This window comes from Limtongia smithiae, assembly GCF_038497785.1.
Source record: "Limtongia smithiae strain NRRL Y-17922 unplaced genomic scaffold V1518scaffold_18, whole genome shotgun sequence".
In the NCBI taxonomy this organism is placed as follows: Eukaryota; Fungi; Ascomycota; class Lipomycetes; order Lipomycetales; family Lipomycetaceae; genus Limtongia; species Limtongia smithiae.
The window spans coordinates 91,860-113,574 of NW_027117639.1; the positions used below are offsets into that span (position 1 = coordinate 91,860).

Consider the following 21,715-nt stretch of genomic DNA (forward strand, 5'->3'; position numbering starts at 1 on the left):
AATCTCCCTTCTCTACTCACGCCCCAAACCACGCCACGCAAGTACCATGGCGGACGCCTCTCTTGCCTCGCTGCGCGCGATCCTAATCAATGAGGACGGCAACACTCCCCTCGCGCACCGCTTCCGCGCGCTTTTCAGTCTCAAGTGCCTCGGCAAGGACGGCGATGATCGCGCCATTGACATCATCGATGAGGGTGCGTACCCCCGGCGCACACCACTTCTACTATGATACTAACAAGTGCAGCATTCGGCGATGACTCTGCGCTACTAAAGCACGAACTTGCATACTGCCTTGGCCAAACCAAGCGCATGCACGCGGTCCCCGCGTTACAGCGTGTTCTGAAGAACACGGACGAAGACCCCATGGTGCGGCACGAGGCCGCGGAGGCGCTTGGCGCGATAGGCGACGTGGATAGTCTTCCGCTGCTGAAGGAGTATCTTGCGAATGACCCTCTTGAGGTGATTCGGCAGACTTGCGAGCTTGCGATTGAGCGGATACGGTGGGAGCATTCTGAGCGCGCGGTAAAGGAGAAGTTGGGCGAAAGCCAATTTTCGAGTATCGATCCCGCGCCACCGTTACCGCTCGAACAAGACGCCGGCGTGGAGGTCGCGCGTTTGCGCGCCGCGCTGACGGACCAGGCGATACCGCTGTTTGAGCGGTACCGCGTCATGTTCCGCCTTCGCGACCTTGGCACTCCCGACGCCGTCGATGCGCTCGCCTCCGGCTTCGCCGACCCGTCCGCCTTATTCAGGCACGAAATCGCATACGTATTCGGTCAACTCTGCGATCCGCTTTCCGTCGCTGCGCTTGTGCGCGTTCTGCAAAACAGTGACGAGGAAGGTATGGTCCGCCACGAGGCGGCTGAGGCGTTGGGGAGTATTGCGACCGACGAGGTGTTGCCAGTACTCAGGGCTTTCTTGGAGGACAAAGAGCGCGTGGTGAGGGAGTCTGCGGTGGTTGCGTTGGATATGTATGAGTATGAACGGTCGGAAGAGATGGAGTATGTCGCTGGCGTCGCGAGCGCGTGAGGGGAGAGGACAGGCGGGGAGTTTATACAAGTGTGGAGTTTAGTTTAGTTATACAAAAGTTTTGTTCTTAAAGAGACCGCTATACGAGCTATCCAGTTTGCACACAGCGGCGACGCAGGTATCCCACTCACCAGGGCTGATCTCGGAAACCACAACCGCCTTCAACTCCTCAGCGCTCTCTTGTAACCGCCGCTTTACCGCGGCAATGTCTTCACCATCACCCTTAACCGCCTGCCGCCAACAAAACAATAACCCCTTCAACACCGCAAACCTATAATACACAATCCTTTTAGCCACCGCGCGCTCAAACGTGCCCAACGCATCCAGCGCGGCGTATACCAGTGGCGGACAGAGCGTTGCGAACGGCTCGGATAGCACGTCGACGAGGATGCCGACCCCACGCTCGAGGTAACTTGCGAAGGCGATGCCGAGCGCGGTCGCGAGGCGGGCCAGGTGTGTGATGAAGAGCTGTTGGAGCGCGACTTCATCAACGCGGAAGGAAAGGGCGCGGTATATTCCGTCGATAACGATGAGGCCAAGATACTTCCGTAGCAACGCGTCGTCCTCCTTGCGCGTTGTGCCCGCGAAGGTGGCTGACTTGGCGCCATCGCCCCGCGCACGGATGGTCGCGAGAAGTACTAAATCACCTAACGCGGCATCAATCAGCGCAACTGACTCAGGGACTGATATTGACGACGAGCCGAGCGGTAAATATGCGAGACAGGTCATTAGGGTATCCCAAAACACCGGAGCAAGCCCCGTGACCATAACGAAGTCGGGTGATGTCGTCGTGAAAATAATTCGCAGCAATTCACAGCCACGCGTTTTATGGGCGGGAAGAGGGTCGTCAAGGACTGCAAGCGTGGACGGTACCAGAAGAGACCATGCTGAAGTTGTAAATGTCGTGTCCGCGGTAGTCGCATTAGCTAGAATGAAGTGTAGTATCGATGCGGCCTCGGGACGGCGAGAAGACCAGCTTTCGCTGTCATTGTAGGATATCTGTCGCAATTCATGCACCCGATCCTTGGAGACACGGCCGGTGTCGGACACGAATTTGTGCCGCGTGGATTGAAATAGCGGGCGTAATGTGTGCGTCAAGATGATGCAGGATATCGCAGGCATGTCGAGGTTTGGCGTGTACTTGTCGATTAGCGCGAGGGCGAGGGCGGATGCTTCTGGCGTGCACCATGGGTCGTTGGCGGGGTATGAATATGTGGCGAGTGCTTCAATGACGAGCGCATCAACGGGGGTGTAGGCGAGCGTGAATGCGAGCGCAGTAAGTAGATCTGTCACCGTTGCGTGGAATGTCGTACATCGTGCGTCCACAGTCGCTGTAGATAATTAGCAGGATGGTGACAGGAAGGGAATCAGATTCATACCGTCCTCAGCGTGCCATTTAAAAGCGAACGGTCGCAGACATTCACAGATATTGCGTGTCACCGTGGTCGCATACTCCGTCCATGCATGCTTATTGCTATCGTCCACTCCTGCATCCTCCAGCGCTGAATACAACGTAACCACGAACCGCGCCCGCGCGGATACGCCTTCAAGCTCGCTCAAAGCTGGCGGAGATGTAGTGTAGGCGAGTTGCCCTGCGTTGAGAACTTCGTCCGGCGCGCGGCCAAGTGCATTGCGTAGCGTTGCTCTGCACGATGTCAGATAAATGCGACAGACAGAATTAGAAGAACGTACGCGTCGTGGGCTGTTGGTGGTGCGCCGTCGGCGATGCGGAAGTAGAGCTCTTCCATGAACAGTGACTAAGCACTTCGAGGACTGCTTCGCGAGATTCACTACTGTAGACCTCTTCTTCACTCTTATCCTTTCCTGTCGACGGTTACTATTCGGCTCGGTCTGCTCTTGTTCTTCGTCGTGCTGCTCAGCTCTCGTCGTGGTGCTGGGCCTGTGCTCGATATCAGTGCCGCCGCTCCCGCTTCTCCGCCTCCGCCCGTCCTAACTTCGCCAATCCGCCTCAGCACCACCACCCCGCCACCCCCAAGCCATGCCGCCACGGCCACTGCCTGTATCACTACCATAGCCATAGACATATCCTCTTATACCCCTCATCATGGCCAGCACCGCCAGCGACCATTTCGACGTGGACGAGGCGGCCTTCATGCTCCTCCGGGCAGGCATCTCCAAGGCCTATCAGCCACTCGAGTACATGCTCGTCCGCAACTTTCTCGGCGGCGCACTCACCTCCGTCGGTGGTATGATTACGCTTATTGTCAAGGGCGGCTGCGATGGCCTCAACGAGACGAACCCGGGTATCGTCATGCTCCTCGGCGGCCTCGTCTTCCCGGTCGGCCTTGCCATGTCGACACTCACTGGCGGCGAACTGTCCACTGGCAACGTGCTCTTCCTCAGCATTGCGCTGCTCCAGCGGAAAATACCATTTTGGCGCGCCATATACGTTTTTTTCGTCTCCTTCTTTGCAAACCTCGCAGGGTCGCTCTTCTACCTCATCATTGCCCACTTCGGACATATACTTTCTGACGAGCCGTACAAGAAGGGTACCATCACCTTCGCCAACGATAAAGTCCTCGAGGTCACGGGCATCACCATCTTTGTTCGCGCTATCGGCTGCAACTGGCTCATCTGCATAGGTGTCTTCTGTGCCTTCATGTCTCGCACCGTCATCTCCCGCGTCGTCTCCATCTGGATCCCCATCTTTGTCTTCGTCGCTGTCGGCTTTGAGAACTCCGTCGCAAACATGTTTCTCGTGCCAATTGGCATGATCAACGGCGCGCCCGTCTCGGTGGGGTTGTTCATTTGGAAGTCCCTCATTCTCTCTACGCTCGGTAACATCGTCGGTGGCGGCGTCTTCGTCGCGCTCGTGTACTGGTTCATCTTCGTTTACCCCAAGAACGATGGTGTCGAGGACCTCGACATCCGTGAGGGCCGTGGACCTATTCTCCCCGTTCTGGAAAAGCGGCGCACTGGTCAAACGCACACATCCTCCGACCCCATCACGCAAATCGAGTCCGCCGCCTCCGCCCTCGAACCAGTTCAGTCGATAAACCACGTCCGCCGGCCAAGCACCGCTGCCGGTAGAGACAGACTCAGTCTAAACCCCATACAATCACTCACTCTATCCCTCCGCGAACGCGCCACCCGCCACTCCCTCGCACCGGTGACCACCCAGCCCCTCGACGAGGTCGTCGCTGACGCCGCTCCTACTGCTGCAACCACTCCGGACTCCTCCTCCTCATCCGCGTCCGCCTCTTCCTCCACCTCCTCCGCCGCGTCCGCCTCCTCCGCTATTGCCGAAAAAATCGACTAATCTCATCTCCCCACAACTCTTCTTTTTCCATTCTCGGTGTTATTTTCTTTTGGTTTAATGCATGGTGGCCGATGATCTTATGTGGTGTTGCTGGTTAATGTTTTATTTTACAATTTTGTTTGTTCATACAAGTAGATCTAATAGAAGTAATTAGATGTAGTAGACCGCTCCCTACGACAAATCCATGGCTTCTGCGGTCGGCGCCGCGGCGCTGCCACCCAACTCAACAACCCCGGCGTCGCTAACGTACCGGCTCGCGTACTGCGAAAGATATTCCACGCTGCGCTCTTTGTCCAGGAACAAACTGTAACTGCGCTTCACGTCGTCGACACTGACCACCGCGGCCTTGCGTCTGTGCGCGACGAGGTGCGAGACCGCGATCAAGTTCGCAGCGTAGCGGAGCGACGTTTCAACACCGATCTTTCCAAGGATTGCGAGCGCGTCGGGCGATAGCTCGACTTCCTCCTCCGCGGCGCGAATACTGAGAATATCTTGGATCTCGTCCGGCGAGTATGGTGCCGTGGAGATGATGATTACTCTGTCAAGAAGATCCGCAGGGAGACCATGAGGAGACTTGTAATTCGTACCCCGCGTGCGCGAGATGCCGCGGTTCGTCGCCATGATGACAACTGGCGCAAGTTCGTCCTCTAGTGCGCGGTTAATGTACGAAAAGCACTCTATGTCGAGCATGTGCACCTCGTCGATGAACAACACGCCCGGACATATCTCCGCCTTGCCTTCCTCCTTCCACTCGCCCACCTTCGCGCGAATCTGATCTCGGACCTCGCTGCGGATTTCACCTGTGTCGCCGGAGAACAGCGCCAAAAAGCCCTGTGTGCGCGAGTTGATCACGTCAATCTCGTGCAGAGAGACAGTGTGTACTTCCTCCTTACGCTTCTGGATCTCGCCTTCAGGGCACTGCACGAACTTTGTATCCGCGCCCATCGCATCATAGTCCCTAGCGCGCGCGTAGGATCTTCCCAGTTTCGTCACTGTACCGGACGCCTTATCAATCATAATCACGTCCCCCGCCAAAACCTTCTCCTTACTCAAACTCTCAATCATCTTGGTTCCGAGATCATACACTGTCTCCATATCCGTCGTCTTGATCGTCAGCTTTCCCTGCTTATTGCCACCAGTGATAGACCGATCAATTTGTATCTCGACAACCTCGCCCTCGATGATCTCCGTCTCTTCTTTAATCCGCACGCCAATCGACTTCCGGAACGCCTGTGTCAAAGCCTCGGTCTTGCTCATCTCGAGACTGAAAATCTCGCTCGCAGCAACCATGGTGAAAGGCACGTCCTCGCCTAAACTCTGCGCGATTCCCATCGCGATCGCGGTCTTGCCAGTGGAAGGCGGACCTGCGATCAACACAGCTCGCCCTGCAATCCGGCCCTCTTTGATCATCTGCAAAATCACACCAGCCGCCTTGCGGGCTTTTAACTGGCCGACCATGCCCTGCGACGAACGACGGGGTTCGAGAGAGGTTTCGCTCTCCAGGCCAAGACCTGTGATGTGAGAGTGCGATGCGACCAGACCGAGGCCGCGGAGCTCTTTGGCTTGTGAGATCGTGGCAATAGACTAGTTCGTTAGCGTGCGCCTAGTACAGGTACTCAAAAGATCTTACCATTTTGGCAGTGGATGAGGGGGAGGGAAGGACTCGAGGTGCCTGAGTTTTGTTAAAGTCGCGATGGCGGTTAGACGGGTAAATAGGGTTGGGGCTGGACCGCAACTTCCCTAGCATCACAAGTTCACCTCTACACCATCTGAGTGCTACTCCAGTGATCATTTAATGCTTGACTGACAATGGTTAGTTCGGTTTGAATGCTGCACATGTGTCCGACTGTTATTGGAGCTCTTGATGGACAAGCTGTGCTGCTCAGTCACTATCTATTTTCGGGCTTTCATACATCAAGATCTGCTGCTCACACTGGGCTCTTGGTAGGTCGTGTCCCCTCAGGGGCACATACTTAGCTTGTCGACAAGGCCAAGGGCCTCTATCCATATTACCAGGTTGGATTATTACACATATGGGTGGAAGCACCTGAGTCCATGAGCCCAGACACCAGTTTAGAATGGCGAGTTGTATGGGCAGTACAAGCGGAAGTCGTCTTCGTCGACATTGCCAAGCTACCATTACCACTTACCTTGGTTTTAGAACCAACTCCATTAGCTGTGGACATAGCGAGCATACTCAAGCGAGGCGTCAGACGTTTTGACCTAGTCTTGAACACCCTGAGAAGTGAGCGACTTGCCAACAGCATGAAAGTTGCCATCACATCCTCAATGTCCAAGTCGTTATAGAATCCTCTGGTACGATGTCCGTGTGTTAGCATCAAAGCAGCTAGGGCAAACGTATTCTTGTTGTCCATAAGGAGGGCACTGTCAGAAGAGGTCAAGCTGTGTGTCACATGGATAGCTGCCAGCTCTTTTGCATGCCTCAACTGCTCGACACGACTCATAGTCATCTGTTTGGCCCTTGCATCATCTTCTTGTTATCATGAACTTCCAGGGCAGTCTTTATCATGCAACTGTATCTAGTAAAATTCAGCGCACGAATCACTTTTGTGCATTCATTGCTATGAAGCATAGACCATTGGCGACTTCAACACCCAATACCGCGATTAACCCTACCATAGCCATCAACGGCATTCACCAGTTTAGCTATATTGCATCAACAGACCAGTCTACCCTGGCTTCCACAAAGCTCAGATATTGAATAAGAGGAACGCTGCACCAAGTCCGTCACTACAAGTATGCTGAGTACAGCAGTAGCATCCTTGCTGTCAAATCCACACATGTCGAAGTTGCCAGAACAAGCACACAAAAAGCATCAATAACAGATATCCAAACAGCTGCATTCAAAAGACGAAGTGCATCTGACATAGATTCTTCCTGGTTTGTAGTATGCTTCAACGATTTCTTATGGCAGCTGAGCGTCATGGCTGCTCACGCACAAAGGACTTTCCGCCATCGCTGTATAGACAGGCTCGGTCATCGCGCGCCGTTCAGAATGGAAAGATCTTTCTTCACAAACTGTTCCGAATTCGCATGAGCGTGTGCAGCACTCTTCTCTCAAGCCAGAGTCGCTGGAGCCTTCCAGTTCTTGCGCCGAGCACCTCTTCTTCAGTAACTTGACAAGCAGGGGCAGTATCAACAGCATTGATTTTATGTCACTACAAACTCCGGATAAACAGCGCGAAGTTGAAGTACGCTGCGCTGCAATGTTACACAGCGAGAGATTGACGAGCGGTCGTGTATATTGAACCAACATGGTAGCGGTGCCGCTGGCAACGTGCGTGCAACGAGACCGAGCATCTGTAAGGATACAATCAACAGAGTGTCGTTATGCTGATTGCAGCATCACACGCGACGGAATAGCAAAAACGAGATTCAAAAGCTCGCGTCCACGTCGTCGAAAGCAGGTATCTCAGTGTCAATAGTCTCGGTATCTACAATCTCGACGCAGAATGACGCCGCCGCAACCTGGTAAACAACCTGCACGCCTTCCTCTCCATTATAACTCGTGTTGCCGTCTGCCGCCCTTGCCTTGTCGGAGCACTCGCGCGGTAATTGCGCCATTGCGTATGCGCCAAAGCAGCGTCAGTGTAGGGGCAGCTAGTGAAGTAACGTAGCTGCCTCAACGAGCGGGAGAGCGGAAGTGCAGGAGAGATTAGATAATAGCTCGAACGACCGCGCCTCTGTATTAAATAGGCGTCGAAGTCAAGGACGCGGGGAGAATATAGTGTCTCTGATATCGTGAAGCGGAACGTGGTGACAGGTGGTAAGATGGAGCCTCCTCGCGATGCCGGGGAGTTCAGCGAAGTTCACCTACTTGATTGCGTGCCTCAACACAACGTGTATTCCAGTAGTAGCAAAGTGGAGTATCAAGTCAAAACAATATTTCTGTGACTTGCTGCGTGTATCCACGCAGTATCTACAGCTGAATCCTGCTCACCAGTCCGTCAAACTCGTAAGCCGCAACGGCAGACCGCCTACCGGTCTATACGTCACCTTCGTCTTCCACTCGACCGTCTGTCCCTCCTCCATGCCGACTCTAAATGAGCCGATAATCGCGAGCAACAGCGCCTTAATCTCAAACTCCGCGAAACGGCGTCCAATGCACGACCTCGGTCCTTGGAAGAACGTCATGAACGCCATGTTATTCGTGGCCTGATGACCATCCCACCTGTCCGGGTTAAACTCGTCGGCGTCTGCGCCCCAAAGATCTGTGCTGCGGTTCATCACCGTCGGGGACAAGAGCAGGATGGTACCCTTCGGCACGGGCTGACCGACGAGCACGGTATCCTCGGTCGCCATGCGCAGGGAGACGATAACCGGGGGGATGATGCGGAGCACCTCGCGGACCACATTGTTGAGATACTTGAGAGACTCGACGTCAGCTGCCGTGCGGATGGAGGCCAGGCCGTCGGGGAAGTGTGTGCGTATCTCGTTGCGCAGGCGCGCTTGGATGTCTTCATGCTTGCAGAGGTAGTAGAGTGCGATCGTTGTTGCCGCCGCACTGGTTTCGTGACCGGCCAAAAGGACTGCACTTGTTAGCTAGGTCGCACACACAAGCTGAGGGCACTCACAGGTCGCGAGCTGGTCGGCCATGGTCTCAACCGTCCACTCGCCGTTACCTTCTTCGATCATGATGTTGAGGATATCGATTTCGCTATCGTTGAGTTTCTCGCTCATATCCCTGTTCTGGAACTTGCGGAGCTTGGCCTCAATCGCGTCGTTTGCAAACTTCCAGATCACTTGGCGCGCCTGCTGCAGCTTGATGTTGCTCGGGATGGGAATGTACTTGAACCCAGGGATCATGGTCTGGCAGAGCATCATAAATTGATCTGCCACTCCAGTCGCAGCAAAGACGGTCCTATACGCGGTGGACAGCTCGTTATGCGGATCCTCGAGCGCGTTGAAACTCAGCCCAAGACCAGCGCGGTAAATCACATCGAGTGTGATGCTACTTAGCGATTCGTTCACGTCGATCGTCCCGCTATCCGACTTGCCGTCGCTCGCAAGCGCGATGCGCTGTCTGTACACGTCGACGAGTCTGCGCGCCTCGTCAGTAATCACGGGGACGAGGGTGTTGATGTGGTGGAAGGAGAACGCAGGCATGAGCAGTTTGCGCTGGTGCTTGTGCAAGTCGCCCTCGGCTAAGAGCAGACCATCGCCGGCCACAGCTTTGAGCATGACAGAAATGAAAGGTGGCTTCACATAAGTGTAACACTTGGACTGGAGAACTTCATGCATTGCGCGCGCTGAGATCTATATCGTCAGTCAGCGTATACACACAATCGCACACGTACGTACCGGAACCAGGCGCTCGCTGTTGGCAATAGCAAACTTGATCATGAGATCACTTCCCTTGTTCTCGCGCGCCCACTCGACCATCTGGGAGCCATCCGCCTTGGCTGTGTTGTAGGGAAAGTGGCCATAGAAGAGGTACGGCTTCTGCTTTGGCGCGGGTAGCCTGCGAAGCGGGGATATGTAGAAAGGGTAGATCTGGTAGTAGTAGAGCGGCTTGCAGAGTGCGATGAGAATGAGAAGGGGATAGAAGACGACTGCGGATATCGGCGCGCGGAGGCGGCTGTAGAGGACGAGGGAGCCGGCTGCGGCGAGGGTGAGGATGCTGGAGAGACCCATGGTAGTGGTGAAGACGAGAAGAAGGCAGTGGTAGTACGCTATATAAGCCCAACCAAAGAGCAGACTGGCCTATAAGCGCACGCCATACAGGAACACGCACAGGGTTAAACTTCTGGAGAAAGCGAAGAGGAATCGCAGATTAAAAGCTGATCTTACGTCATTTTGCGGAGCTCTCTGTCTCCAAGAAGCGCTTCCTTCCCATATTCACCCCTCCGAGTCCGCGAACTACCGTCTCCGCTACTTTCTCTTCTCAGATCTACAGCACGTCTAATCCCTCTTTACTTACCCAACTACCGAATAGCGATCGTCGTTGGTGACGAAGCGGGTTCCTGCCGCGCTGTTGCATGGCCCGAGCGCTCTGGTGCGCGTTAAGGTTCACGAAATTGCGAACACGCTTCACCAGCGCGCATTCATGCGAACTCTCGTCTCTCAACCCCTTGTCCAGTATCATGTCTTGTATTACATCCTAAGACTGCCCGTACGGCCCGCCCGGCATGTACTCACCAGCATTACCACTCTCCAGCAATGCCGCGATCGGGATCTTCGTCCCCGGCCGCGCGGCCTGCGCTGGCGGCAGCGTGCTCTGCGTTGGCAGCACGTAGGCGTTCTGCACCATGTACGTACTCTGAAGGGGGTAGACCGGCATGTGCTGGTACTGCGCGAGCTCCATGTAGTTCGTAGATGGCGCATGGTAAAACTGTTGCTCCGCGTGGACCGCGTACGCCGGCCTGTTCTCTGCCATCGCATACGGCATCGCCATGTACTGCACCGCAGGCACGCTCACCGCGGCAGTCGTATCCGTCTCTTCCTCTTTATGCTCGTCCTTCTTACTCATCCGCGCCTGCTGCTTCCGCAGCCGCACCCGATACGCCAAGTCCTCGACATCGATATCAACCGCATCTGCAACACACATGCACTTCCCTGCCTGTGCGCCGATCCTTAACCACTTTTCCGACGCAAAGTTCACGCTCTCCGCACAGTTGTATCCCAGGTTATACCCCGAGTGGTAACCATGCGGGAAGGTGATGACGAACTCGCCCTGGTAATGCACGAGCTTGTTCACCGCGATGCCGTGGTTCGCAAGGAATGTCGGGGAGAGCAAGAAGGTCTTGTGGCGTAGGAACTCTTTGCACTGTTTGTAGTCGTCCGGCCATAGCGAGCGCATCAGGTCGAAAAACTTCTGCTCGTCGTCCTGCGCGACGGAATACCACTGCTTTGGCGCGCCGAAGTGGATGTAGTTAATCGAGTACAGATCCATATCCTCAACGTGCCACGAGAAAGTCGACTTCCACATGCCAAAGTACAAGTACGCCATATTCACGCCAGGGACATCCTTTCCAATATCGTTCAAAATATTATCCAACCGCGCCACGTTCCACAACTTCGTCTCGTCTGTGAACAAACTCCCTAACATATCCGCGCCGTATAATGGGCTATTGTATGTCAGTGTGCGCCAGTACACACGCTCCAACTCCGCACACCGCTCCGCTGTGTACTCGGACGAGTCGAAACGATAGTCAAATCCCTCGAACTCGGCGGCTTCCAGCGCCGTCAGCTCGCCGTGCTTGCGTTTGTGCTTGTGTTTCTTCCGCTCTGACGAGCCGGATGTCACCGTATCCATGCTCGCGACACTCGCCGTGTCCCAGTCCGGCGCCGCTGTGTCCGACTTTGTCCGTTGCCGCGCTTCTTCCGCCAGCTTCGCCTTCTTCCGCCAGCTGGTGTCGTCCGCATTCATCCGCCGCTGACCCCGCCGCGCGGGGGGCTGGTGACTCGACTCCTCCGTCAACTTGCGCCATTGCGGTATCGTGTACGTGCGGGCCTTTTCAATATTCGTCTGGAAATATTTGCCTCCGCTGCCGCTGATGTGCTGAACAATCGGGTTCTTGATGCGCACACCCCTAAGTTGCGTTGAGATATCGGGAAGTTCGCGCGTCCATTCCGCGGGCGGTATTACTTTCACGATGCCGGCTTTCATACCGTATTTGTCGATCCGCTTGATGAACGTCGGAAAGGACGCGAATTGCTCCATGGTCTAGAAGGTTAGTGCGTGCGCTCGCCTGACAGCCAGCAGGAGACTCACTGGCTTGAACACCGGCACGGTGTCGTCGTAGTAGTGATCCGGTTCTATCGGCTCGGCTTCCTCGGCCGAATCTGAATCGCTGTACTCCACGTCTTCCTCCAGCACGACCTCTGCCGCTGCCTCGGAAGTGACTTCGGTCGCGTTGACAGTCGCCTCTAGCATCGCTACGCCTCCTGAATGCGCCGGCGCATCGGAGTACACTGCAGCAGGAGCTATCCACGTACTTGCCGCCGTCTCGTAAAACCCAGCTGCCTGTGCCGGCGGCGACAGGAGCCCCGAGACCGCGGACGCGGATACCGCGGGTGTGCTGTCCTCCATCGCGGGAGCCGCGAGTACTGATGGCGTGATCGCGAAGGGCGGGTGTGTGAGTTTGACGTGGCTACCCATGAGCTTTGGGGGTGGATAAGATGATAATGAGGGAGTGGCTGAGACCCCAGCGGGGAGATTGAATGGAAGAGGAAAGTGGTATGGCTCAGTGGGCCGCGTGGTGGTGGCGGTCGTTGCTGCTGAGTGAAGATGGCATAGATCTGGAACGCGTTGGGACGATGATCTGATAACGACCCCGGATTGCATCCACACTCAACCACTTCGTCACGACGACTACGACGCCTTCAGGTGGTCATGCACCACTGTCTGTAGATGATCGAAGTGCTCTGTTGAGCCCAGTCTTATCTACGTCTGGAAATCACGCCTCCGCCGCGCGGATCAGCTGCACTTCCCGTCCCAAGACCCCCCACAGCTCTGCCTTCATCGCCCTTGAATACGCTGCGACCCGCCCCGATGTCGACGGCACCACAAACACACGTGTCGGCACAATCGCACTACCAGTCTCCACCTCCGGGAAGCGGCATGCAGTTTGGTCTTGCCAACCGAACGCAAAGGCGTCGGCCTTGAGTGGTCGACCTGTTTTGTGCCGGTATATAGACTCCCAGATGCCCTTACCGACGATGCACACGAGCTGTGGTGCGTATTCACACAGCTTTGCTTCGAGCTCCGGCACTCCGGCAATCATCTCCTGCCGGGACAGCTCGCTCTGTTCCGCCGTCGGCCGTGCCACAAGATTCGTCACGCCAAGTCTGTATTTCCGCGGCAGTGCCTTTGAATCCAAATACGACAACTTTCGCGGCACGCACCCGGACTCGAACAAGAGCGGCAAAAACAGATTCGTGGGGTTGGCAAACACACAGCCAGTCTGGGACGTCATGATGCCTGGGTTGAGTCCGACGAAGACACAGATGAGATTGGGTAACAAGGTGTCGGCGACGCCAGAGAGGTGTGCGTATCGTGCCGGAGGGGCGTAGCCGCGTGTGCGCTTTCGCTTCTTCTTCGTCGGCGTCGTAGCGGGGGACGCTTGTGGGGTCGAGTTGGGGGTCGATGATGGCGAGCCAGCAGACGCGTCAGCGCCCGTTCGAGCGGTCTTCACCGGTGAACTGGTCGATGTCTGTACAATATCAGCATCCCCTAGGTCAGAATGCACATATTTGTCGAGCAGCCCGTTAAAGGAGAGCTGTTTGGACATGGCGATGCAAATAGTGGTGAAGAGCCGCCGGATGTACGCTCAGTTCGCGGGTTTCGTGCTGCATTTTTTGCTCCCCACTGGCTCCTCCACCAACACCCATCCGCAGGCCAATTGCCATTGCCCCGTCTCGGTCAAAGGTCGTGTTTGTGGTTCTTCAACTGCATTAGTCACTACGTTTCTGTAAGCGAGCGCCGGTCTGCGTTGGCAGCGTCGCGTCTACTAACTACCCATCCTGCAGCCTCACCTCACCTCCTCCGTACCCCGCCCGCATCCCAGCATCACCGCGCAATGGCCTCCAAAGGCGCTGCCGCGGCAAACATCATGGTCAAACTCATCGTCGATGCCGGTAAGGCCACGCCTTCGCCGCCTGTGGGCCCCGCGCTGGGCTCCAAGGGCGTCAAGGCCATGGACTTTTGCAAGGAGTTCAACGCCAGGACGGCCCATCTCACGCCGGTAAGCCGTGTCACTGGTTTCGGGATGCTGTGAACTGCTAACAAACCAGGGCATCCCCGTTCCCTGCGTGATCACAATCCGACCAGACAGAACGTTCACCTTCGAGACAAAGTCCCCGCCTACTTCCTACCTGATACTTAAGGCCGCCGGCGCGGCCAAGGGTGCCGGCCGGCACGGCGCGAACGACCCGCCAGTGGGAAAGATCTCACTGAAGCACGTGTACGAAATCGCAAAGATCAAGAAGAAGGTATTTACCACTGTGCTGTGACGTGCTCGTTCATGTTTAACACAAGCAGGACCCCCGCATGGCGGATCTCAGCCTGGAGCTGATTGCCAAATCGGTCGCCGCGACCGCAAAGACGGTCGGCGTTCAAGTGCTCCCTTAGTCTTCGCACGCCAGAGCGAGCACCGCGCTCTGGTCCCCTATCTTTATATTCACCATGTAACACAAGAGGCATCGCATGTACACTATATACACTCCACTGACTAGATCGGTGTCGCGGCACTGCCTCGCGGCCAGATATACACGGCGCTGGCGGCTACTATCACAGTAATAGATCTCGCATCACTTGCACACTGGACATTTGTAGACTACTTCCTGAGAAAGCATGAGGAGAATCGGGTTAGGGTGGCGTAAATGCGCAACGAAGTGATACTTACTGCGTAATCGCGAAAGCGCGTCGGTTTGACGCGCGAGGAGCATTCCCAGCCACCTTGTTTACATCTGCAACTCCGCGCTCTTTCCCACGAACCTCCTCGCGTCTGTCCCTCCACAGCTCACCGCACTCGGCCGGAGCACGCATCGCGATGTTCTACTCAGAGGCGCTGCTTTCCAAGAAGGTACTATCTCTCTGGCACCCCGTTCACACTCCGGGTCGGGCACTGCTAACATGTCCAGGGCCCGCTCGCTCGCGTGTGGCTCGCAGCAAACCTCGAGCGCAAGCTCTCAAAAGCACAGTTCCTGCAAACCAGCATTGAGAAATCCGTCGGCGCTATAGTCGGCGCAGATGTCGCGCCCATGGCGCTTCGACTGTCGGGTCAGCTGTTGCTCGGTGTCGTCAGGATCTACAGTCGCAAGGCGAAGTATCTGCTGGACGACTGCAATGAAGCGCTCATGAAGCTACGCATGGTATGTTTTTTTGGGCTGACGGCGTGGACATGGTTAATTATAGTATAGACCTTTTCTCGCGGAAACGTAGACCTCGTCTCTAGCGCGACCGCCGCGAACCCGCAGGTTCTCACGCTGCCCAACACCATCACCGAACTCGACCTCTTCTTCAACGACGCAGATGTCCCCCTCGACCTTGGCATCGACGAGCTCATCACCACCACCGGTCGCGGCGCGCACACCTCCAATCTCAAGGATATCACCTTACCCGAGCTGCAGGACTCGATCGAGCTCGGACGCGGCGAAGTGGGCGTGGACGAACTTGCGTTTATGGGGGATGATGATCTCGTGCTCGATACTGGCGAGTACATCGACATCGTGCCTGAGGAGCCGCGGGCGGAAAATGCTGACGACGAGTTTGATCCGCATGATGACCGTTACAATGCCGACGCCGACGTGCCTAACGATTATTACCCCGAGCAGAGTATCGAAATCGGCAGAGATGCAGTGAATGTTGACGCCATGGATGACTTTGGTGCGGATCTGGTTGATACATCCCTCCACCCACCTTCCGGCGAGGACGGGCAAGTCGCAGAGGCTGACAAGTCGCTGCATTTCGAGGACGGCGAGATGATGGAGCTCGACATTCCCAGCATCGTGCACGACGATGCACCGTTCTCCCCACCCCTCGTCCCTGCCGCCACAGCCACCGACAAAACAGCCCCGCGCAAGCGCGCTGCGCCAATCCGGAAACTGAAGATCGACGACGTGACGGAACTCAAGAGCGCGTTCATTAAGGATATGCAGGAAAATCGCACCGGTATTCTCAGGGTGTACGCTACTCTTCCATACGAGCGCGAGGAAGTCACCCTTTTGAGCATGTACGAGAGCGCGGGGATCATCGACATCCTCGGTAAGTCGGCAAACATCCACAGCAGCCTCGCGTCTGCGCTGAAGCCAACATACGTCGCGGATTCGAGTTTCCGAAAGCGCAAGACGGCGGAGGTAGAGATCGAGCTACGTGAGTCGCCGAAGCGGGTCAACTTGGGCCTGGAAGGACAGGAGGAGGTACAGCCGTACGAGCCGTATGAGGATAATGAGATCATTGATTTTGACGAGCGCATGGAGCCGGTTGCGGCGGATTACATGCCTGCAGGTATGGATATCGAGGAGTTGAATCTAGATGTCGACTTTGAAGACGGTGTTGCTGTAAAGGAGACTGGTGATTTCACACCCGAAGAAAACCAAGAATCCGCGGATGCGAATATCTCGTCCACACAGAACGCTGGCGAGATTCTCCAGTCGACAAGGAAAATCGTGAGCGTGCTGCAGCAGGAGCTGTCCGAGACGGATAAGGTCGATTTCCAGACTTTGACTGCCAACTCCACACGCAAGCAGGCGGTTGAGTTTTTCTTTGAGACGCTGGTGCTTGCAACTAAGGATGTGCTGCAGATCCAGCAGGCGAATCCGTACGGGCTTATCGACATCCGCGCGAAGGAGCGCCTGTTCACCGAGGACTGGACCAGTTCCGCACCAGAGCCGTCGCAGGTGCCTGCATCTGCCTGATATTTACGCGCCTGCGATATGTATGCGCCTGCTAGAGTTTGCTTTCTTATCTGTATTTTTATCGTCCTGTATACGTACCTGATAGCTTCCGGTTCGGAGTTGTGTTTTGTTGCGACATAATTTGTACATTATTATTTACACGAGTTGCGCCTTGTCTAGTGCCAAATGTTGCCGTATGAGATAATAAGGCAATGCATATATATTCCCCTTTTTAAGCTCAATCTCCTCGTCCTCTGAGATGGTAACAACTCCGTGAAGATCCTGCATGACCCGCACGAAGACGACGTCGTCGAGGGACGGCTCGTCCACCATGCGTAACCCGCCGGCGTCGTCGTCAAGGCGGCGCAGTTTTGAGGGAAGCGTGGAGAGAAAGGATACGTCGTAGTGTTCTTTGAGTTGTTGTGTGCGGCGAGTCGTATATCGTATTTCGGAGGCGCAGAGGTGCGAGAGGTGCTCGTCTGGGGATTGCAGGATGTATGTTGCGTATTTGTCGATCTTGCTTTGTTAGCATGCGGGCGAAGACGGTATGGAAGTGAAGGTACCTTGTGTAATCTCGCACGTAGATATCCACGAGCGAGGAACTTGATCCGTTCAAGTTCACTCTCAATCAATAACAACCTTAGTTTCCTCGCCTGTCCGGCACCCTCATCCCCCGCAGGCGGCGCTTCACTGGATTCAATCTCCATCGTGGAAACCTGGTCGCGTATCCGTTGCAGTATCTTATCCATCAGTTCGTTCTCGTACGGGAGGATGTCGGGACACGTACGCTCGGCGGTCCATACGGCGATGAGATGCCGCAGGTCGTGTTCCTTGGAGAGCGTGTGGTCGTCAGCGACGTGCGGGTTTCGCGCGCGTCGGGTGGCGGTGGGGTCGCGACCGAGATTGGCTATGAGGTCGTCGATTTCGATGTCTTTGGGGTCTGTCATTATGTAATTGTGTTTGGAGTGTGAGATGCGGGGGAAGAGGCAGTCTGCGATGCGGCGGGCGTGAAGTTCACGCGTATCGACGCGTCGGTCCACCATCTCTGTCTCCACTTCCCCGCCCACCACTCACACCCACACAGATCCATGTCCGACTCCGACTCAGAACACGAACACGAGCGCAAACCCACGCGGTCGAAGAAAGCGCGCGGATCTGCTGCTCCGTCCACCAAAGCCGGCGCCAAAGCAGCGACAACGTCCGCGGCAAGAGCGAAGAAAGTGATAAAGGAAGAAGAGGAAGCCAAACTAGGAGAAATGTTTCCGCGGACTACGGGACTGAAATTGCGGATTGGCGCGCACATTAGTAGCGCTGAGGGTGTGTATACAACATGGCGAAGAGGAGAATGGGCCAAGGAGGACAGGGCTAAGATGAACAGGCATATACAATGCGATCACCAATGCGAACGCAATCGGGTACGCACCTCTCTTCGCACGATCATCAGCAGCCCACTAATGTGTATGGTATAGCGCCAACGCGTTTGCGTTCTTCGCAAAACCGCAACGCCGGTGGACCTCGCCGCCTTACAAGCCGGAAGACGTCACACGCTTTGCCGAGCTGGCGCAGACGCACGCATATGATCTGCGCACGCAAGCGTTACCACACGGATCGTATTTGATCAACCTCGCGAATCTCGACGAGGAAAAGAATGAGCAAGCATATGCCGGATTTATTGACGAGCTTAAGCGGTGTGAGCAGTTGGATGTCGGGTTGTATAATCTACAGTACGTCCGCACCCTTTGCTGACAGACAATGCGGGGAATGTGAATGTGGTTGCTGATGGTGAATAGCCCCGGTTCGGCGCTGAAATACGATAGAAAGTCAGCAATTGCAAAACTTGCAGCCAATCTCAACCGCGCCATTGCTGAAACCTCCTTCATCAAAATCGTCCTTGAGAACATGGCCGGCCATGGCAACCTCATCGGCTCGACCTTCGAAGACCTGCGGGATGTGATCGCGCTCATCACTGACAAATCCCGCGTCGGTGTGTGTATCGACACGTGCCACTCTTTCTCTGCGGGGTACGATATCCGCACGGAAGATTCGTTTGCGGAGGTGTGGAAGAAGTTTGATGAGATTGTTGGGCTGAGGTACTTAAGCGCGTTGCATTTGAATGATTCGAAAGCGCCGTTTGCGAGTAATAAGGATTTACATCAGAATATTGGGCTTGGGTTTTTGGGGCTGGAAACGTTCCGGATTGTGAGTCCTCGAGGGGGTATATTTTGGTCGCGGCTAACATGCATCAGCTCGTAAATACGGAACATGTGCAAGGGCTTCCAATGATTCTGGAGACACCCAAAGGTGACTCCGTGAGCACATGGGGCACTGAGATCAAGTGCGTCTCCTAACATCATCTCGTTTCAAGCACATTGCTAACGAATAGACTTCTCGAATGGCTCATCGGCAAATCCAAAGACGACCCCGAATTCATCGCCAAGCGTGACGAACTCAGCAAACAAGGCGAAGCCGAGCGGAAAGTGTACCAGGGAAAATTCGACGCCAAAACACAAAAAGACGGAAAGAAACAAGCGAAGTTGAGTTTCAAGCGCAAGAAAGGAGACGAGTCTGAGAGCGACGATGATTAGTGATAAAGAATGTATTGTACATGGCGCTTAGAGAGATAAATTCTAGTGGATAGTCCAATCGCCTGGCGCACCGGCCATTTTTTGGCTTTCTAGCACAGCTTTCATGATATTTTCAGAATCGGGCACGCTACTGACGAGCCGCGTCACTTCGCCGCCGACGAATTGCTCAAACTTGAGTTTACCCGCTTCGTCTAAGCTCTCTAGTTTCGCGAGTTCAGGGTCGACCAGCAAGCGAAGACACTCTAGAAGCACGCCGCCGAGACGTTGTCTATCCTCGGTGGAAATCGCAGCGTTCCTGCTGATTACCACCGCAGCCCAGTCCTTGAGATTTCCGAGCACGAGTACGCGGATGACTTCCGGACCGATCGCCCGCAATCCACTGAGCGCCCCGTATTGCGTCCCGATGGTAGACGATTTTGAAGGATCCATAAAAGCTTTCAGCAACGTGCGCGTAACCCGCGGTTTCAGAGTATGGTATGTGTCCGCATATTTTGTGCATACCTGCTGCAGCAGCGACGCAGCAAAGTCGCGCACTTTATAGTGCATATCCGTCGCGGACTGTGTTTGGCCGATGCGCTTGCCGACGAGGAGAGTGAGAATGGGAGGCATGATGGAGTGGATGTATGGTTCGATGAAGATTGTGGGATTCGAGAGGAGATTGTGGATTACCTGCAGCATGAGGTACAGCGTCGCGGGATCTTTAAGATGTGTACGGATTTTTTCTGCAACAAATTGGATGAAGTATGGCACGAGCTGGTGAAGGCCGGGGTCGTTGCCGATACTATGCAAAACCGCGTTCTTGATTACCGGTGGCGACGATTCATCGGTAAGCTCGTCGACAACGCGTTCAAAATATAGTTGTAACTCCTTTGACAGCGCGTGTCGCACGGGAGCTTTCACCTCCACGTCTGCGCCGGTGGCAACGCCTTGATGCTGCAGCGCCGCCGCGGGCGCGGAGCCTGCTTGCGCGGGGTTCTGTGGGATCGCGGGTTGCACGCCGTCAACAGCGAGCCAGTGTGCGGTGAACGAAACCTCGCGGGGCACTTTGGGGAGTTGCATGTTAATGATCTTTTCAAAATCGACTTCGTCGTCGTCGATGTAGTAGAGTGTTTGTCCGGGACCGAGAACTGCTTCCCTGAACTTGACGGGGCGCGAGGAGTCGTATCCGTACAGCGGCTGTTCATTAGCACAAATCGAGCACAATTCCGCGGGAGACATACCTCGACATTCAATACCCGCAGCGCCATGCTGATATCATTCGTAGTCAACGTAGTCCGCTTCGAGTGCTTCATGAACTTGCACGCCTCCTCGAGTACCTCGTTGATGCGGTACTCGACATCCATGGCCAGAGTCTTGGAGACTTCATCTTGTAGGTTCACAATGCCAAGGCTTTCTGCGACATCCTTGACGGTATCGGACGGCGACCAGAGGGAGTAGGAGTATTTGACGGAGGACGAGGCCATTGTGGATGGGGTGTGGAGTGTGTGATAGGGATGGTAGTGATGTTCAGTGATCGGGAAGGATTCAAGGAGTAGCGGGACATAGGGTTCGGGCTATGCGATGCCGCGGCTCCTTCCACCGCATCTTCTGTGTTCTGAACCGCCGTCACAATTCATAAAGCTGGTTTCTGCTCTTAATAAGCACCGGAGACATTCTTGAAATACGGAATGTGGTTTTTTAGTCCGTTATCGGATCGCATCGTGTCGACGACGCGAGGTTGAGTTCTGTAATTATGAGGTACCATATCTCGGTTAGAAGTGCTCGGCTGTGCAGGATAACTATGCGCTGCTATGGGCTTCGACTCTTGCCGCAATGATATATGCCTGCATTATTGAATGTCCATTGCTATCGTCAGCAACTTGTACAGATCCACAACTTCGATATGTCATCCTGCTGACTCAGTGCTTGCATCACTGACCGAAAATCCGAAGACGAGTCTCTGCCCTTGTGGCACCACATCCGTCATCTAGATTCATTGTTACGGTGCGTTCACTTTGTGTATGCGATGGATACTCATATTGATCATTTCGCGCGGACAGCAACCCTGCGTCCATGTGATATCATGGCAGCGGTTCAAGGGCGTATCTGGCTCGCAACACAAGAGAGCTTGCGATAGAAACATGCCAGGACGCTATGAGGTGTTACTATTTAGAAGGTTTTGTAATGACCTTGTATTTGCTTCTCACTTCTTGGACTCCCTCTAAGATGACGTAGGACAAGCGGTATCACACAGATATGGAACCGCGGACTCCCATGCCCATACCATCCCGCACAGTTGAAATCCCTCGTTCAGCGCGTATCTCTTCATCTCGCACACTCATTACAAGCAGCTCCATTCGACGACTCCCCGCTGACTTATAGTCTGCAGCTGATGGGCGCGCCTCGCGCCGCGAGACCAACGTTTGCGCCCGAGCGCAGCCCTAGAGTTCTGCCGACAGCCGTGAACTCTATTTTCAGCCCA

General features: G+C 55.0%; 12 protein-coding genes across 12 annotated transcripts; 5 read left to right on the top strand and 7 right to left on the bottom strand.

Moving 5' to 3' along the window:
- The first annotated feature begins 5 nt into the window (after positions 1 to 5).
- On the top strand, positions 6 to 1,101 carry V1518DRAFT_423566 (armadillo-type protein). Its single transcript, XM_066905719.1, has 2 exons — positions 6 to 194; positions 245 to 1,101. The coding sequence occupies exons 1-2, from the start codon at positions 47 to 49 to the stop codon at positions 1,027 to 1,029; spliced, it is 933 nt and encodes a 310-aa protein (XP_066756998.1). The 5' UTR covers positions 6 to 46; the 3' UTR covers positions 1,030 to 1,101.
- V1518DRAFT_423568 (uncharacterized protein) lies at positions 1,057 to 2,938 on the bottom strand. The gene is made up of 3 exons (XM_066905720.1): positions 2,722 to 2,938; positions 2,409 to 2,674; positions 1,057 to 2,360 (listed from the first exon to the last, which is right to left on the bottom strand). Exons 1-3 carry the CDS (start codon positions 2,775 to 2,777, stop codon positions 1,078 to 1,080), a joined length of 1,605 nt encoding a protein of 534 aa, XP_066756999.1. The 5' UTR covers positions 2,778 to 2,938; the 3' UTR covers positions 1,057 to 1,077.
- Positions 2,835 to 4,471, top strand: V1518DRAFT_423569 (Formate/nitrite transporter-domain-containing protein). Its single transcript, XM_066905721.1, has one exon. It carries the CDS (start codon positions 3,095 to 3,097, stop codon positions 4,307 to 4,309), a length of 1,215 nt encoding a protein of 404 aa, XP_066757000.1. The 5' UTR covers positions 2,835 to 3,094; the 3' UTR covers positions 4,310 to 4,471.
- Positions 4,397 to 5,978, bottom strand: V1518DRAFT_423571 (TIP49 C-terminus-domain-containing protein). Its single transcript, XM_066905722.1, has 2 exons — positions 5,940 to 5,978; positions 4,397 to 5,893 (listed from the first exon to the last, which is right to left on the bottom strand). The coding sequence occupies exons 1-2, from the start codon at positions 5,940 to 5,942 to the stop codon at positions 4,481 to 4,483; spliced, it is 1,416 nt and encodes a 471-aa protein (XP_066757001.1). The 5' UTR covers positions 5,943 to 5,978; the 3' UTR covers positions 4,397 to 4,480.
- Positions 5,979 to 8,005: 2,027 nt separating this feature from the next.
- On the bottom strand, positions 8,006 to 9,964 carry V1518DRAFT_447252 (cytochrome P450; the record flags this gene model as incomplete). Its single annotated transcript, XM_066906478.1, has 3 exons — positions 8,006 to 8,859; positions 8,905 to 9,579; positions 9,628 to 9,964. The coding sequence occupies 3 exons, from the start codon at positions 9,962 to 9,964 to the stop codon at positions 8,267 to 8,269; spliced, it is 1,605 nt and encodes a 534-aa protein (XP_066757002.1). The 3' UTR covers positions 8,006 to 8,266.
- A 784-nt stretch (positions 9,965 to 10,748) lies between these two features.
- On the bottom strand, positions 10,749 to 12,143 carry V1518DRAFT_364208 (JmjC domain, hydroxylase-domain-containing protein; the record flags this gene model as incomplete). The annotated part of the gene is made up of 3 exons (XM_066901223.1): positions 10,749 to 11,495; positions 11,595 to 11,996; positions 12,045 to 12,143. Coding segments are annotated over 3 exons (1,248 nt in total), but the record flags the coding sequence as incomplete, so codon positions are not given.
- A 430-nt stretch (positions 12,144 to 12,573) lies between these two features.
- V1518DRAFT_423577 (uracil-DNA glycosylase-like protein) lies at positions 12,574 to 13,717 on the bottom strand. The gene has a single exon (XM_066905723.1). It carries the CDS (start codon positions 13,561 to 13,563, stop codon positions 12,730 to 12,732), a length of 834 nt encoding a protein of 277 aa, XP_066757004.1. The 5' UTR covers positions 13,564 to 13,717; the 3' UTR covers positions 12,574 to 12,729.
- V1518DRAFT_423580 (mitochondrial 54S ribosomal protein uL11m) lies at positions 13,650 to 14,595 on the top strand. The gene is made up of 4 exons (XM_066905724.1): positions 13,650 to 13,743; positions 13,802 to 14,016; positions 14,066 to 14,263; positions 14,313 to 14,595. Exons 2-4 carry the CDS (start codon positions 13,852 to 13,854, stop codon positions 14,400 to 14,402), a joined length of 453 nt encoding a protein of 150 aa, XP_066757005.1. The 5' UTR covers positions 13,650 to 13,743; positions 13,802 to 13,851; the 3' UTR covers positions 14,403 to 14,595.
- Positions 14,596 to 14,753: 158 nt separating this feature from the next.
- On the top strand, positions 14,754 to 16,905 carry V1518DRAFT_423582 (Rec8 like protein-domain-containing protein). Its single transcript, XM_066905725.1, has 3 exons — positions 14,754 to 14,856; positions 14,915 to 15,145; positions 15,194 to 16,905. The coding sequence occupies exons 1-3, from the start codon at positions 14,824 to 14,826 to the stop codon at positions 16,688 to 16,690; spliced, it is 1,761 nt and encodes a 586-aa protein (XP_066757006.1). The 5' UTR covers positions 14,754 to 14,823; the 3' UTR covers positions 16,691 to 16,905.
- V1518DRAFT_423585 (uncharacterized protein) lies at positions 16,706 to 17,850 on the bottom strand. Its single transcript, XM_066905726.1, has 2 exons — positions 17,233 to 17,850; positions 16,706 to 17,185 (listed from the first exon to the last, which is right to left on the bottom strand). The coding sequence occupies exons 1-2, from the start codon at positions 17,710 to 17,712 to the stop codon at positions 16,826 to 16,828; spliced, it is 840 nt and encodes a 279-aa protein (XP_066757007.1). The 5' UTR covers positions 17,713 to 17,850; the 3' UTR covers positions 16,706 to 16,825.
- Positions 17,758 to 19,254, top strand: V1518DRAFT_429930 (xylose isomerase-like protein; the record flags this gene model as incomplete). The annotated part of the gene is made up of 6 exons (XM_066906156.1): positions 17,758 to 17,986; positions 18,048 to 18,084; positions 18,139 to 18,393; positions 18,460 to 18,868; positions 18,916 to 19,004; positions 19,053 to 19,254. The coding sequence occupies 6 exons, from the start codon at positions 17,758 to 17,760 to the stop codon at positions 19,252 to 19,254; spliced, it is 1,221 nt and encodes a 406-aa protein (XP_066757008.1).
- V1518DRAFT_141568 (uncharacterized protein) lies at positions 19,110 to 20,985 on the bottom strand. The gene is made up of 2 exons (XM_066900749.1): positions 20,475 to 20,985; positions 19,110 to 20,430 (listed from the first exon to the last, which is right to left on the bottom strand). Exons 1-2 carry the CDS (start codon positions 20,715 to 20,717, stop codon positions 19,297 to 19,299), a joined length of 1,377 nt encoding a protein of 458 aa, XP_066757009.1. The 5' UTR covers positions 20,718 to 20,985; the 3' UTR covers positions 19,110 to 19,296.
- Between the last annotated feature and the right edge of the window lie 730 nt (positions 20,986 to 21,715).

Coding starts and splice junctions, on each gene's coding strand:
- V1518DRAFT_423569 (XM_066905721.1), top strand. CDS start 3,095: ATGGCCAGCACCGCCAGCGACCATTTCGACGTGGACGAGGCGGCCTTC.
- V1518DRAFT_423577 (XM_066905723.1), bottom strand. CDS start 13,563: ATGTCCAAACAGCTCTCCTTTAACGGGCTGCTCGACAAATATGTGCAT.
- V1518DRAFT_423582 (XM_066905725.1), top strand. CDS start 14,824: ATGTTCTACTCAGAGGCGCTGCTTTCCAAGAAG. Junction 14,857..14,914: donor AGGCGCTGCTTTCCAAGAAG/GTACTATCTCTC, acceptor TAACATGTCCAG/GGCCCGCTCGCTCGCGTGTG. Junction 15,146..15,193: donor CGCTCATGAAGCTACGCATG/GTATGTTTTTTT, acceptor ATTATAGTATAG/ACCTTTTCTCGCGGAAACGT.
- V1518DRAFT_141568 (XM_066900749.1), bottom strand. CDS start 20,717: ATGGCCTCGTCCTCCGTCAAATACTCCTACTCCCTCTGGTCGCCGTCC. Junction 20,431..20,474: donor TGCGGGTATTGAATGTCGAG/GTATGTCTCCCG, acceptor GCTAATGAACAG/CCGCTGTACGGATACGACTC.
- V1518DRAFT_423580 (XM_066905724.1), top strand. CDS start 13,852: ATGGCCTCCAAAGGCGCTGCCGCGGCAAACATCATGGTCAAACTCATC. Junction 14,017..14,065: donor GGACGGCCCATCTCACGCCG/GTAAGCCGTGTC, acceptor CTAACAAACCAG/GGCATCCCCGTTCCCTGCGT. Junction 14,264..14,312: donor TCGCAAAGATCAAGAAGAAG/GTATTTACCACT, acceptor TAACACAAGCAG/GACCCCCGCATGGCGGATCT.
- V1518DRAFT_423568 (XM_066905720.1), bottom strand. CDS start 2,777: ATGGAAGAGCTCTACTTCCGCATCGCCGACGGCGCACCACCAACAGCC. Junction 2,675..2,721: donor CCACCAACAGCCCACGACGC/GTACGTTCTTCT, acceptor GACATCGTGCAG/AGCAACGCTACGCAATGCAC. Junction 2,361..2,408: donor TAAATGGCACGCTGAGGACG/GTATGAATCTGA, acceptor AATTATCTACAG/CGACTGTGGACGCACGATGT.
- V1518DRAFT_423566 (XM_066905719.1), top strand. CDS start 47: ATGGCGGACGCCTCTCTTGCCTCGCTGCGCGCGATCCTAATCAATGAG. Junction 195..244: donor CATTGACATCATCGATGAGG/GTGCGTACCCCC, acceptor TAACAAGTGCAG/CATTCGGCGATGACTCTGCG.
- V1518DRAFT_423585 (XM_066905726.1), bottom strand. CDS start 17,712: ATGGTGGACCGACGCGTCGATACGCGTGAACTTCACGCCCGCCGCATC. Junction 17,186..17,232: donor TACGTGCGAGATTACACAAG/GTACCTTCACTT, acceptor TAACAAAGCAAG/ATCGACAAATACGCAACATA.